Source organism: Epinephelus fuscoguttatus, linkage group LG12 (genome assembly GCF_011397635.1).
Source record: "Epinephelus fuscoguttatus linkage group LG12, E.fuscoguttatus.final_Chr_v1".
NCBI lineage: Eukaryota > Metazoa > Chordata > Actinopteri > Perciformes > Serranidae > Epinephelus > Epinephelus fuscoguttatus.
This window is the reverse complement of record NC_064763.1, coordinates 5,210,292-5,224,621: the sequence shown is the minus strand read 5'-3', so window position 1 is coordinate 5,224,621 and position 14,330 is coordinate 5,210,292. Positions and strand designations below refer to the sequence as shown.

At 37.5% G+C, this 14,330-nt stretch overlaps 1 protein-coding gene across 4 annotated transcripts in view; it reads right to left on the bottom strand.

Annotated features, from left to right (window-relative positions):
- Positions 1-1,556: 1,556 nt before the first annotated feature.
- The window catches only part of LOC125897946 (protein turtle homolog B-like), a 290,905-nt gene continuing 278,131 nt past the window's right edge, over positions 1,557-14,330 (bottom strand). For all 4 annotated transcript variants that reach the window (XM_049591468.1, XM_049591470.1, XM_049591469.1 and 1 more), the window contains one exon: positions 1,557-13,708. In XM_049591468.1, the coding sequence (XP_049447425.1) occupies positions 13,494-13,708 (215 nt within the window). In that variant the 3' untranslated portion in view covers positions 1,557-13,493. The remainder of the gene's footprint in view (positions 13,709-14,330) is intronic.

The window sequence follows — 14,330 nt, the reverse complement described above, 5'->3', positions numbered from 1 at the left end:
TAAAACTCAGTCAATTCATGTAACCATATCAGTACTAGTAGCTAACTTTTATTTTCACCTAATTTTTCACTTGTCTATGTGTTGATAGACATCGCCTTAAAGGGGCATTTAAGTTGATTATAAGCTTTCTCACATTTATCTTTATGTAAATCACATTCATCACACAACAGCTTTGCAGATCTTGATGTTGTGTTTCTGATATTTGTATTTTATTTATTGTAGTTTTTCCTACCCCCCTCCGCATCCATTGATTTTCATTCATTTCTGTATAATGACCAATCACTTGATACTTCAGACTTTGTCATAACTGCATTATTCCTACAAGGAAGTCTGATTTTTTTTAATGTACATAAATAAAACAAATGGAGATCAATGGCTGCCTTTAACAGTGGAGAATGTACTTGCAAAAATACTGATATGGCCTTTGACACTAGCCTGGTAAGACTGTCCTGATGACATGAGCTCAAGATTCTGTTTCACTCTCTGTATCAGTCCGGACTTGGTGCTGCCCCAAACACTTTCCACAAATTTTAAATACATTTGGGGCCAATCAGGGATCTTCACCGTAGTTGACGACGTAAATAGCCGATCACGGTCTGCGTTGTAGTTGATGATGTAAAATGCAGGCTGCAGCTTGCAGAACAGTAACAAGCACTAACTCTAAATTAGTAGAGTAAACACAGCAATAAGTGAAATTATTGTAGAAATAGAGTCAATAACAACAACTACACTAGTTGCAAATGTGAGTAAGATGCTCGCACTGTAGAGCTCTGTGGAAAACAAATCACTGTAGCATATATAAACAAATCTAACCTACAAGTAAAAAGAAATAAATAATAACTTTCACTGCTTAAAGATACTCAATAGCTCAGCTAATACATGAAATGTCACTGGATACAAACCACTGCAGCAGCATATTGAGTGCCAGGTTGCCAGCGCGTGCCATTATTGGACGGCGCATGGACACTCACCCTCTTGCGATTGGACTTTGAACTTATCCCACAGTAGTGGTACCGTCAGGCACCGTACTACTACGGTACTCCAACAATGCTAGCGCGGGTGGCAACCAATCATGCAGGACATGGTCTCAATTTGCATGATGCATGAAAAGAGACAGAAATGCTGTGCAGTCCCGTCTGGTCACCCTACTTAGTCACTTGCAAGCAGCAGCTAGTAGGGGGCCTCATTAGGGCGGATTCCAATGTGTTGTCGTTGTTGCAGTGTCTATAGGGGTTCCATCATATTGTCATTGATATGGACCAATGTCAACCTTCTCTGGGGGCCCCCCTTCCAGCTCGGAGCCCTAGGCAATTGCCTAGTTTGCTTGTCCGGTTGCGACGTCCCTGATCAGGATGGTCTTACCAGACTAGTTTAACGCAGTGTAGAGAAAATAACTCGTCACCTTCAAATTTAAATTGCATCAAATAATGACAACCACATTGCTCAAAAAACATGAAAAGTCATCTTAGAAAATTTAAACATTTTAATAAATAAAAACTGATGTAATATACACCATTATGAATATACAACTACAACAAGCATACCAAGACATTTGAAATACAAAAAACTGACAGTTTGCTTTAAAAGCTTCAATTTTAGGAAGAGTGGGAGTGAGCAGGAATTACAATAGCCATACATTCTTGTTAGTGTTTGTGCCAACAAATATAAAAAAGCATCATGAGCACTGACTTGTCAGAGATGGTGAACATAAAAAACTGAATATCTGTACTTAAGATTTCTGTGAAGAGACATTTTGAGGTACTGAGTTGTCTACGCCTGTAACTAACTGTGAACACACTCACATTGTTGTTGTTGTTGTTGTTCTTGTTTTCCAGGTCATGATAACAAAACTTACAATAAAAATGAAGTCTGTAACTTAAACCAGTTTTACACATCTCAGGAAGACTGAACAATAAGGAGGAGAAAATTTCGGTTTGTTCTTCTTCCACTTGTATTGCATTTTGTGATGAGAAAAAAAAACAACAACAAAAAAAACAAAAAACAAAAGAGCTAATCAGTGTAACTTGTACATAACCATGACGTTTTCATGTTTAGAGGCTCCAAAAAGTTGAGTTATGCAGCAAACCTTTTTTTTTTTTTTTTTTTTACTAGTTTTAATAAGCATTTTTATAAGACAATATTTCAGTACTACGGAAGTGTAAATCTGTCAGGCCAGGAAAGAAAAAAATCTTTATCAGGTTATAACATTGTTATTTTGTTATAACAATAAAGTTTTCATGTTATTGTCTCATACTGATCTTTTTTTTTTTTTTTTTCTGTCTCTGGCGTGGCATCAATATGCTTCCATACAGTGCTTCCTCTGGTCTTAAAACATAGTAACACTACAGGCCCCTGCAGTGGTGGGTTTTAGCATAGCTCGGTCCTATTGATCTGAGAGTGAGTGGAAGTCTTAATGTCACTCCCACCTGTCACCAGGTTGATGTTGCTTTTACTATTTAATCAAAGGGCACCTGCAGGGGGGTTAGCATGTTTACTTGACTTGATAGAAAGACTCGAGAGGGATCTAAATGTCTAAGATGAATACCGTATCAAAAGTCATGGTGAGCATATCTGTTCACTCAGCACCAAACACAATGTGTGGATACTATTTGCAACCACCAATACATTAGACTTTGAAGCACTGTGAAGTTCAGACCAAAATTAACTAAAAAAAACAAACTGTAAACTCAATCCCAACAAAATCATCATGACGTGTATTCAAATGAATGTCTTTTTTTAATTTCCTTGCTTTAAAATTTGCCACTCAAAATGTTAGTACTATCTGATCTGTGTATTCCCTGAAACAACAGCAGTCAAAGTAAACCATCTATACACACAGCTGACCCAGGTCAAATGATGACGTACTGGCCAAACAGCAACCTACGGTACAGTACAGTACAGGATTGTGTAGCTACATTTTGTCTGAAGCAAGGAAATATCTAACTTAAAAAAAGCACCACAGATGTTTTTAAATAGCACCAGTTGTCAGAATGTATATGACATGTTTTGTATTTTTTTGGCAATGTACAGCACTGAATGTCATCAATTTCTGGAGTAACTTTTAGCAGCTGCTGCGATGCTCAACCTCCACCTTTGAGCGAAAGGCAACAGAATGTTCGCATTAATTTGCACATGCTTCTGTTTAAAACCAAAAACAAACCAAAAACAAACATTTGGATCCCCTTATGTCAGTTCAAAGCAGCATCATGAAGCACTGTGTCTGTTACATACATACTGTAAATATACACTGTGAAACAGTTCTATCTGCACAGTTTGTGAATTTGATGATTATACATTTATATTTATGTGCTCTGCTGTGATACAGATTGCAAGGGAGCACCATATTAGGGAAAAAAGATTCTCGCCATTCTTTCATGCCAAAACATGTTTTTTAAAAAATGAATGTATGACTGCAGAAGCCAGTCTGGTGATTGACAAAAACAAATAATAATAATGTAGCAAGGAGCTAAATCCCTGTCCCCCAAAAGGACAAATGTGGTAAAATGATGGCGCACAAATAATTCAACAATTACATTTGCTATTCACACCAAATGGACGTTGCTATAATATCTAGTTTGCTGTGTCCTTCTCTGAGAGTCTGTACGGAAGCTTACTGATGCCTTGAAAAAAAAGTATCAGGTAATAACATGAAAAGTTTATTGTTATAACAAGATTTTTTTTACATTTTGACAAGATTTGTTTTTGTTAGAACAAGATATTTTTCTTGTTTTTACAAGATATTTTTATGTCACAACAAGAAACTTTTCTCTTAACAGAAAACATTTCTTGTTAAAATAATATATTTATCTTGTTATAACGAGATGATTTTATGTACTTCTGTCATTTCTTGTTATCATTTTGTTCTATGAAAAGTTTCTTGTCATAACATGAAAAAATCTTATATAAACATGAAAAAAAATGTCTTGCTATAACAAGAAATGTTTCATGTGATAACAAGATAAATAAGTGGTTACCTTTATTTTTAACAAGAAAAGTATGTAAGTAAGTTTTTTGTTGTTGTTTGTTTGCTTTCCTGGCGTGGCATCAACATGCTTCCGTACATCTCTGTGTAATAGACAGTGAGATATACAGTACAGTGACAGCCATTTTGGTGCACCATTCTCTTTTGTTTTGTACACAACATAAAATCTCAGACATATTTCTCTACTCTCTGCATTGCTAAAGTAAAGAGCAACAAATGGATATAAAAATAATAGAATATAGACTTATACATTCTTGAAAACAAGTACTGTCCCCAAATATAGATACTCAAATAACCATTTTGGTTCCATGACAATATATTTATATCTATTTTTATATATATTTTCTTTTCTATATATATTTCCTGGCTCTATAATATTAAATTCTTAAACTAATTTCTAGCATTTAGAAGATTTCCATCACTCACATATAGACATTGGTCTGTTACATCATGTTATAATGTGTCACTGAAGCAGACCCTACACTACTCAGTTCCCACTCAGTCTTCAGTATAGTTGATGTGCATCATATTTTCTTCTACAAAAAATATATATGACAAGGTAAGCTTATTTGAGATATTATTTACACGGTGTAGCAAAACTTTTTTTTTTTTAATCTTAAATGTGTAATGCCTTTTTGTACACTCAAGTTTGGACAAAAGTTGATACATTATATCTCAATACTCCTTCATGTTGCTGTATCGACACACTGATGGTAAGTATCTGCAAGGTTCTGCATTTCACAAAGACTGGATTTCAATATGTCAAATTTAGATTAAGGTCTCTGCCTCAGTGCATCCTTCCTGTCAGTGAGAGATGATAGAAGAGTCTCTGAAAGTCTGATCATATCATTTATTTCATTGTAAGATTTTACTGGCCTGTGAGCTTTTATGTCATTTGAATCATCAGAGTAATATTTTGTGGTGTATAACATTGCACTATATCACTGTGGCAAATTGCACTGTGATTATATTGCGAGTAGTGTGCCAGTTCTGACCATGAGACAAAATGGCAATGTCTATTTATTTACAGAAATCTCTCCGATCTCAGTGATATGAATAAACCCTTTATCACAACACATGTAAAATTCCAACCTGTTCTCATCCCAACTCGTCAAACAAAGCTGCTTTGTCAGTGGACCCAAAATGTCAGAATATGGCATGCTAGGGAGCCTTCCACCATCCTTTTTTTTTCCCCTTTTGTCATTCACTGGCGGCAGCTCAATTGACAATTGTAACATGCATTTTTTTCTTTTCAGAATACATCACTGTTCTCAGGAAATGTACAGTTTCTGTGCAATACATGCATACAGTCTTTTCAAAATAAACTTTCTACATAGGTAAAACAACAAAAGCACATGGTTAGGTTTAGGAAAAAACATCATGGTTGGGTTTAAAATAAGTATGGTTATACTAACATAATGTCACGCAACATGACAAGTCATGTGACATATGTTACTAGCATTGCATGCTACACATACTAGCACACTACAGTGTTATTAAAATAACTCCATTGACTTTTGGTTTCACTCAGGAAACAAACAGTGAGCTCCTAGGTGCTTGTGTCACCAATCCCAATAGGGACTTTCTTGCTCTTTATAATGTAGTAGTTTCTGGCGGTCACATAAACAGCCAGCACCTGGTGTGCATCATACCACCACAAAAGCTGTCTGTACATCTGTATCCGACACCAAAATCATTGACAAAGTGGCAATGTTTGAGGAGTTGGGAGTGAAAACAGACTGCAACTGCTCATTTGGGCTCAAATTTGCCTAAAAATGTGCTCATTTTTTTTTTTTTTTTTTTTTTTTCTTAAAGAAATTAGGAAAATAATATGGCAGTTTTTAGTATTGGATGCAGTGAGGTCAGAGGGCAGAGAAGTGCATTTCAAGAGCAACTAAGTATGGATATAATGTGGTGGCAACAAAAACTTTTCACTGTGCGGCATGTGTTAGCACCAGAGATTCTTCACTCTTAGTGTATGGAATAAAAGCCTGCTCAACACGTCAAAAATGTGAATATACCCAACAATATGATGATAAGTCTCTCTTAATGTCTTACAATATGTAAAGTCAGAGCAGAATGTCTAGTTCTCCTCAGCTCAGGAGTCAAGAGTGATACAGTACTGAGATTTTCTTAATAATTTCTCTTTTTATGTGTGATTAAAAAATGTGTGATGTTTTTTTCTCTTTAGACACCACAAACATTACTAATTGTAAGCATTTCAGAGTCTTGTACAGTACCATCAACTGTAAATCATCCTGTCATCTCAAAATGTTATATATGTGAATCAGAGTGATAATTCTGAGTGAGTGTTTTTCACAAAGAAATTTACATCTGGGTACTGTACTTAACACAAGTCAGACTGCAATTTGACAGCTAGAGCATCAAAACAGACTTGTTTCTTTTCACTCCAGACTACAATTTGTTCATACATACACATACACATTCACCTAATGTGTACTATAAAAAATGATCAGTTGTTAGACATCACAAAAGTAGTAAAGAGCAATTCTATCTGCCCTTATTACCAAATCATCTAGAAACTATTCTGGGTGTTGTAATAGCTTCAGATCCCCTTAATTTATCTAATCGCATGGCATGTGCTTTTATTGCATGTCAACGCTAGTGTGGCAAAACTGCCTTAAGGGTCAAACCTGAATGTTTGAAACATTGGGATTGTGTCTGCCGGTACAGTAGGTGGTTTCACTGTATTCGTTTTTGCCAGGGCACCAATATTCAGGACTAAACAGATCACTCTTGTTTAGCTTTTCTCACATGAAACAACTACAGGATGTCTGCTCTGGTAGCCATTCCCCGTTTTTGTCAGTAGCATTCAAATGTTTATACCATGCAAACAATATCTTTCTCTATACACTATGTACATGGACACATTTCTTAGTGGCACATTGAGAGGTATACAGTACTTCTTTGTTGAGGCAGATCTGACCTCACCCTCAGCCATTTTAAGATGTCTCACCCATCAAGCTCACACTGTCCTCGCTTCACGTAAGTCTCATTAAAGCCCTTGGTGATGAAATTAACTGCACAGTCACACAAAGCTACAATTTCCCACCCCCGCCGGTTTGAAAAGCCGTCCTGGGACTTTGAATTTAAGTTGGTGTAATCAAGTTTTGATGTTATTCATTCTCTCTACATTCAACTAAAACATATAAAAATATAATCATACAACTGAACCATCACTGTGTACACAACAATGTACATTTCAGTGTTTCAGTTCAGTTAGTTTATCATTTTGGACGTGGTTTCCTGCTTATTTCCACTGACTTGGACGTCCACTGTGCTCAGAGGGACACTCTCAAACTCACTCTAACAACAATTTCCATATTGAAATTAAAAAAGGGTATATATTTTGGACTAATTTCTGTAACTGCATGCATATCATTGACCAATTTTAATAAAATATGCAATTTCTTATGTTTACATTTTACAATATATAGACTTATTATATCTACAAATTTCAATAAAGAATCTTATGTATATTTTAGGTCTTCTTCCACATGTGTCAGTGTTTTGGTTTCTTTTAAATGTGGGGTAATTACAACGTGGAACAATGTGTTCTGTGTTAAGTTGGCAGACTGCATCAGTTATGATTTCGCAGATACAATATATGCGATTAATTATAAAATTAATTTCTCAACGGAAACAATATGATAGGTGTGTATATTGGGATGATATGTTTGTACAGTACAGTATGTACATTACATCATTTTTGTTAATACAGTTAGTTTTGTTTTAAACTCTTGATTCAAATTCTTTAAAGTAAGTTGCAGGACTTTTCAATTCCTACTTTACCGATCTAATGTTTCTATCCCAAAACCCTCTATCATGGTAGAATATGGTGATTGCTTTGTCATACCCTTTTTCCATTATCACTTTTGGCTGTGCTGAGTCAAACCATGCCGTCCTGATTTGTCTTTCCATTACTAGTTAAGACTTGCAGAGCCACGCTGAGCTGCACCAGAGATGGACCTTCTACAGAGTAAGACAAAAAGCGTGCCTGCCCAACTCCAGGCGGGTAGTGGTGACATTTTGCTGACCGCAGCCAACCCTCAATGACCCCCCTTCTCCCCCTGAAACAAGCATGTGTGTTGCGAGACTGAACTCATGTCTGTTTGTCTGTCTGTCTGTCTGTGCAGGAGACCAGAAAGAAATATGTTTTTCCCTGTGTCTTTTTGTAGCTTCTAACTGAATCTCTGTGGTTTGAAGTTTAGTTTCTCTCCCGCGTCCTGTTTTACTTTAGATATCTGCTTTATTTTACTGTTTCCTGGGTTCCAGGTTCCAATCCATTGGCCAGCTGGGGCCCTTCTGTTTGGGGTATGTTTGCTGTCTGCGTGTGACTGTGGGTTTTCTCTGGGTTTTCCGGCTTCCTCTCTCCTGCAGGTCAGGGTAATTGGTTACTCTAAAATTGGTTACTCTGGCCATAGGTGTGAATGTGCGTGCGAATGGTCGTCTGTTTCTATGTGTCAGCCCTGTGTCCCCAGTCTGGTGACCTGTCCTGGGTATAACCAGCCTCTTAACCCATGACAGCTGGGATAGGCTCCAGTATACCTGTGACGCTGTACCAGGATAAGCCGTTACAGGAAATGAATGAAAAATTATGAATAAATGTAAATGAATAAATGAATGTAAATGAATAAAACCCAGTATTTCCTTATTTTGCTGCTTCACAATAAAAGCTGTTATGTAACAAAATAACTGGGGACTTTTGCTGTTAAAAATCTATAGGAAATGAAATATGTTTATCACTGAATTAGCAGAACTTTGTTCCTGGGTTTTGTTCAATAAAAAAAAGTCTATTAATACTGCAGGGGGGGTATTTGATGAAGAGCTGCAGATAACAGGCTCTTACTGCCCCTCTGCAGACAGCTCACCTCCAACAGTTAAACTTCTTTTACTTGGCATGCTGTGTGATGGAAAAACATTTGCAGCAAAATAACAATAACCTTTTTAGCTGCGGATCAGCCTGATGCTTTTTAATGTCACCACTCCAGACATGCCATCATTAGTTAAGGACACACCATCAAGCTGGTAGCCCTGTTGTAATGGAGATCCCTGCTGCGCTGGGCTGACGTGCCGAGTCAAACCAAACCAGGCCAGCACATGAGTATGGAAAAAGGGTATAAGACTTTATTAGAAATGCTCTGTCAGTAGTTGGGAATGTCAGATTCCAAAATTGACCTACTTGCAATATTTTGCGAATGTAAATTTAATTATATTCCTAACTGGGGAATTAATTATTCATTGATGGCAATATCACTGTCCCTTTATGTGTTTACCTTGTCTTTTCATACAGTGTTAACATGCAGTGGCCTCTGTCCCCTGTATCATGCAGGCCTGGAAAGTACAAAGCCAAAATCTTTGAACAAAACAAACAGAGTGCCTTCATTCATTCAGTGAATTCCCTCCAGAGCTCTTCTAAGAGGATCCTCAGCAACATCAGAAGGTGTGAAGTGAAACAATCAATGAACCAAAAATGTTCCTTTGAAAGGAAACTATAGGACTCATATCTGAGAAGAACCTTTCTATAAATGACATAAAAACAATGGTATTCAAAAGTAACAAGGTACAATTATATATTTGAATTGGAGAACATTATGCATCAGAGTGTCTGCAATTTTTAAATATCACTGTCAGTATGCCATAATAGCGGCTTTATGGAAAAAGAGGCCCTTGGTTCTCTTTCAGTGTGATTTTGAATCCAACCATCACTCCAACAAGCGCCTTCTAACCATCCATTCTTTCAAACTCAGGCAGCAGTGTAGCCTTTTCACTTTCCTTCTACTGAACAACCAAAACATTACAGCAATTACACAGTTGTTTAAAATGGAAGCAGCATCAGTAATTATTTATATGGAAGGACCACTCGTTAGTGCTGTACAGCATTACTTCATGGTTTGCTTAGCACCTTTAGGCTGCAGTGAAAGCCTGTTTGACACCACTGCTCAAGCACCTATGGTGGGATGGCCTGATATGTCTCAGTCATTACATCAGTTAGTGCCTCACAAAACATGTAAAAACATTGTTGGTGTCATGTGCTAGTTCCTCTAGGCTAGCCAAATTATTGTCAGCACAGTCCTTCAAACACCACCATCTTCAGAGAGATGGGCAGCAGCGTCATTAATATAATGTTGCAGTTGGTTGTCAGTGACCAACGATCAATGATCAAAGGTCTGGGTGTTCTGCGTGCATTTTCATGCCACTTCATTCTCACTGAAATGATTCATGCTGACTTTGTAAGCTTTGGAAGCAGAGATTGTGGTTTTGCTTTAATTGCAGATGTTAACCTTTAATAAATCATATTTCAAAGTTATTTCCACAATAAGTGCATTATGCTGATATGATACCTTTTAGCTAGCAGAAGCTCCAACCTTGGGAACATAATATGTCCACCATAAAGGCATTAGCTTATTTACTAAAATTTGAACTGCTAACAGGGCAGCATGGTGGTGCAGTGGTTAGCGTCGTCGCTTTACAGCAAGGTTCCTGCTTCAAACCCGGGGCGGGGGTTTCGAACACCCAAGGTGGAGGAGCCTTTACGTGCAGAGTTTGCATGTTTGGTCTTTGTCTGCATGGGTTTTCTCTGGGTACCCTGGCTTTCTCCCACAACGAAAGACATGCAGGTTAGGTTAGCTGGTGACTATAAATTGGCCGTAGGTGTGAATGTGAGCATGAATGGTTGTCTGTGATAGACCATGCCCTTTTGCCCAATGTCAGCTGGGATAGGCTCCAGCCCCCCGCCCCCTGTGACCCCCAACAGGATAAGCAGTTACAGAAGATGAATGAATGAACTTCTAACACAACCCCGATGCATCTGTATGAAGCATTTATTAACTTTATTCCAGTATGCTGAATATAGATGTAAGTCAGGACATTTTTTTTTCTCTTTAATTTTGCCTTTCTATTCATGTATGATAATTGCCTACTATTCCCTGTTTTATAAATAGATCAAATCACAACCGTTCACACCCTTCACTCCTCCAGCACTGTAAAAATCAAATATGAGCAGAGGAAGTGTCCGAGCAGATTTTTTTAACCCTTGACATGCCTCATTTTGCAAGCATTTATTGTGGAAATATCTTAATCAAATGACCAAATGTAGTCACTTAAAACATGGCTGATTTTAGAAGACTCTGTTGGAGTTGGAGTTGTATCAGAATCTGTTCAAAATCACAATAAATAATTACACAAATAAATACATACATAAAAACCACTGAACATACCCATGAGCAATGCCACTCTGAACACACTTCATCAGAACGAGGACACTGCTCTCATTTTGTATCAGGAGCCCCAGATATGTTACAGTAACATCTAAGTGAAAACAGCCTCTGAAGAAATTGAGCACCTTTTGACCAAAACTGAAGAAAGAAAGAAAACAAAAACATCAACAAAACTGTTACAGTACACACCCATCCTGTGTTGAATCTAAAATATGACTGAGCTGCAGCATGTGTAATGTGTGATATAATTGAGTTTCTACTGTTATGGCACTTCCTTTACTTACCCAGTAAAAATCATTTTAGCCCCTTTTGTGTCCACATTTTCATGTCAGTTAGACAAATTTCATCATCTCAATCACTGGAATCTTTCAAAGTAAAACAGAGGAACATGTAAACAAAACTGCTTAACAGTGAAGTATACAAGAAAAACGTTTGGCTCACTTTGTGTTACACCCTTAATGCCTCATAAGGGATGACTGTACTCTCTGCATTTTCAATTCAAATGATGAGCACATTAAGAGAAAAAATACAAAGAGGCGGGTACACACACACACACACACAAAAAAAAGAAATAAAAATTAGACACAAGTGAGCACAAGCAAGCAACCAACCAGAAGCTTCATTAAGGCCAAACAAAACCATTGTTTTTATGCCCTCTAACAGGTATATATATATATATATATATATTTATATATGTATAAAAAAAAAACCCTATCGCATACTATGGCACAAAATCTTATCCTCCGCTATGTATAGTTGTTATTTTTTTTTTTTAAATTGAATTTGTTTTTGGCATAACTATAGTTCTTTCTGAACAGGATTTGAAACCCTCTACACTATCTAAAGTAGAAGATTTGGAGGAGATGTAAAAAAAAACAGACACAAATTGAAGGAAATGGACAAGATTTTGCTCCAGTGCAAACTGTTATGAGATATGAAAAGCCAAAGGCAGAGCAGTTTATTGGAGCAATTAAATGACTTTATGAAGAATAAGCAAAAGTAATTGAATTGCCACTTTTCATTGTGCCTATTCATGGTTTGTCATAAGTGTGTGAAATGCAAATGTACATTAAACCCCCGCGTGATTCACTGCTGCTGCTGTTCAATAAGAAATCAGATATAGTGAACATCTATAGAATTCTTTCAGTAGGCCAAGTAAAGTGGTTCAGGGCTGTGTTTTCTGTTTCTGTCAGTCCCGATCATTCCCGACAGAGCAGAGAGGATGAGTAGAATGTGACGGAATTATCATTCTGAAAGATAAATAAATGAATTATCTTAATGTATGGATGTGTAACAGACTAGAAGAAGTTCATATAAGAAAGGAAAACTAGAAAAATCATTTTAAGAAAAGTAAGTGGAACACAATAATGGCTAAAGAGGCGGAAAAGGCTAGTTTGTTCTGCTGGCTGATCCTGGTAGTTGTATGGTCTCGTGTCCTGTGCTCTGAGGTATACTTGGTAGGAAGTGAGAACACCCATATTTGTGAGGCGAGTTTCTCAGCAGATAAGAGACGTTGCTGGCGGAGAGGATCTGGTGGAAAGTGCTGTAAACAGAGACCCGCAGGGCTTTAATGGGGGGATTGGCTCAGCACAAGAAACATGATCTAAGTCTGTAAAAGCCTTTCAAATTAAAAATGGTAACATTGAAGTGTGAAAACTGGAATTTTTTTGATAAATTGGGATAAATTGAAGCTGGTAATCATGTATTGCCTCTTTTTGAATTCATCTTTTTGCACTGGAGTAAAACTTTGGAAAATTGTGGCAGCTATTGTTTTAATTTGAACCACTGAAGGTCTAAACACATTTTTAAAGGGAATACTACTTGATTTAAGCATACGCAGATTATCCATGTGCATTTGGGCATCCCAATCACTAGTAAAAAAAATAATCAAAACTTGTCTTGGAACTAGAACGGCAATCTGTGATGTCATTCCAAAATACCAATGTTGCTTCTTCACTAACTATAAGTTGGGACCTGCATTTAGAAACAATCATTAATCTGTACTTTATGTAGGTTCTTGATCTGATTCTTCCAGGTACATAGAGGTCACCACAGATTGAACATTGCAGAATGCTTACTAATGCGGATTGAACTGACTGAAGGATGTAGCTACAGAATGTATCAAATCTGAACGCTGAAATTTAGTGCTATTCCCCTTTATAGACATTAAATTGCAAACATCTTTGTTTTTTTTCCCCATCTGGTATGTAGCTTGTGTTATTTTGGAATGAGGGTGTATTGCATGGTTGTGACCTTGTCCTCAAGGGCATTTAGAGGAGGGTTGCATGGTCTAGGTCTATGCTGTCCATGCTGGCCAAAATAGCCTTCTGATCCTCACGGGGTGGGCGGCGGTACAGCAGAGCAGAAAAGCGAGTATATGGGTCATGGAGGATGGGCCGTTTCTTCTTCTTGCGGAGGTAGAGAGCTTCTTCGGGCTGGAGTACCTGAGAGGTGTAGGCCTGCTGGGTCTGAGAGGTGGAGACACCTGTCGGAGGAGAGATGAAAGGCAGGTCATTGCCACCTGAACTCCTGGCAACCTCATGGTGACAACAAAGCTCCAGGAAGTCACTGTCCCAACCATGAAAGTTCTAGCAATAAATCCCTGCAAAACCTTTACCAAGACCTTTTTACATTTCTGTTTGTGTACGGATTAAACAAACGAGAAGATACAGTATGTGAAAAGAACATGTTGGCCAGGTTAGCTGTTTCTCCCCGCTTTCTGTTTTTAAGGGTCTAACATCTTTCCAACTGGAGCCTGACCGCCATATTGGACTGCCAATACTAGTGGCCAATATTGGCGAACATGATTACCATGATTTATCAATAATCATGTTGATTATCATTCTGAAATGTTGGCATTTCTAACCCCTATTATGCACAAATAGAATATTTGCATTATAAATTACACAGTTCATGTAAGAATAAAAGGTCTGTGTCTCTTCAATTAGTCCAGCTGGCTGTGTTAACCACAACATATTAGATAAAGGATATAAGTAGATGGTTTTCCAAAGTATCTTTAACTGCTCCCCTTTAAAGGGAAAATACAGCTTCACTCAAGAAATGAAAGACCTCACTCATGGTTGATAAACCAGCACATAAACGACAAT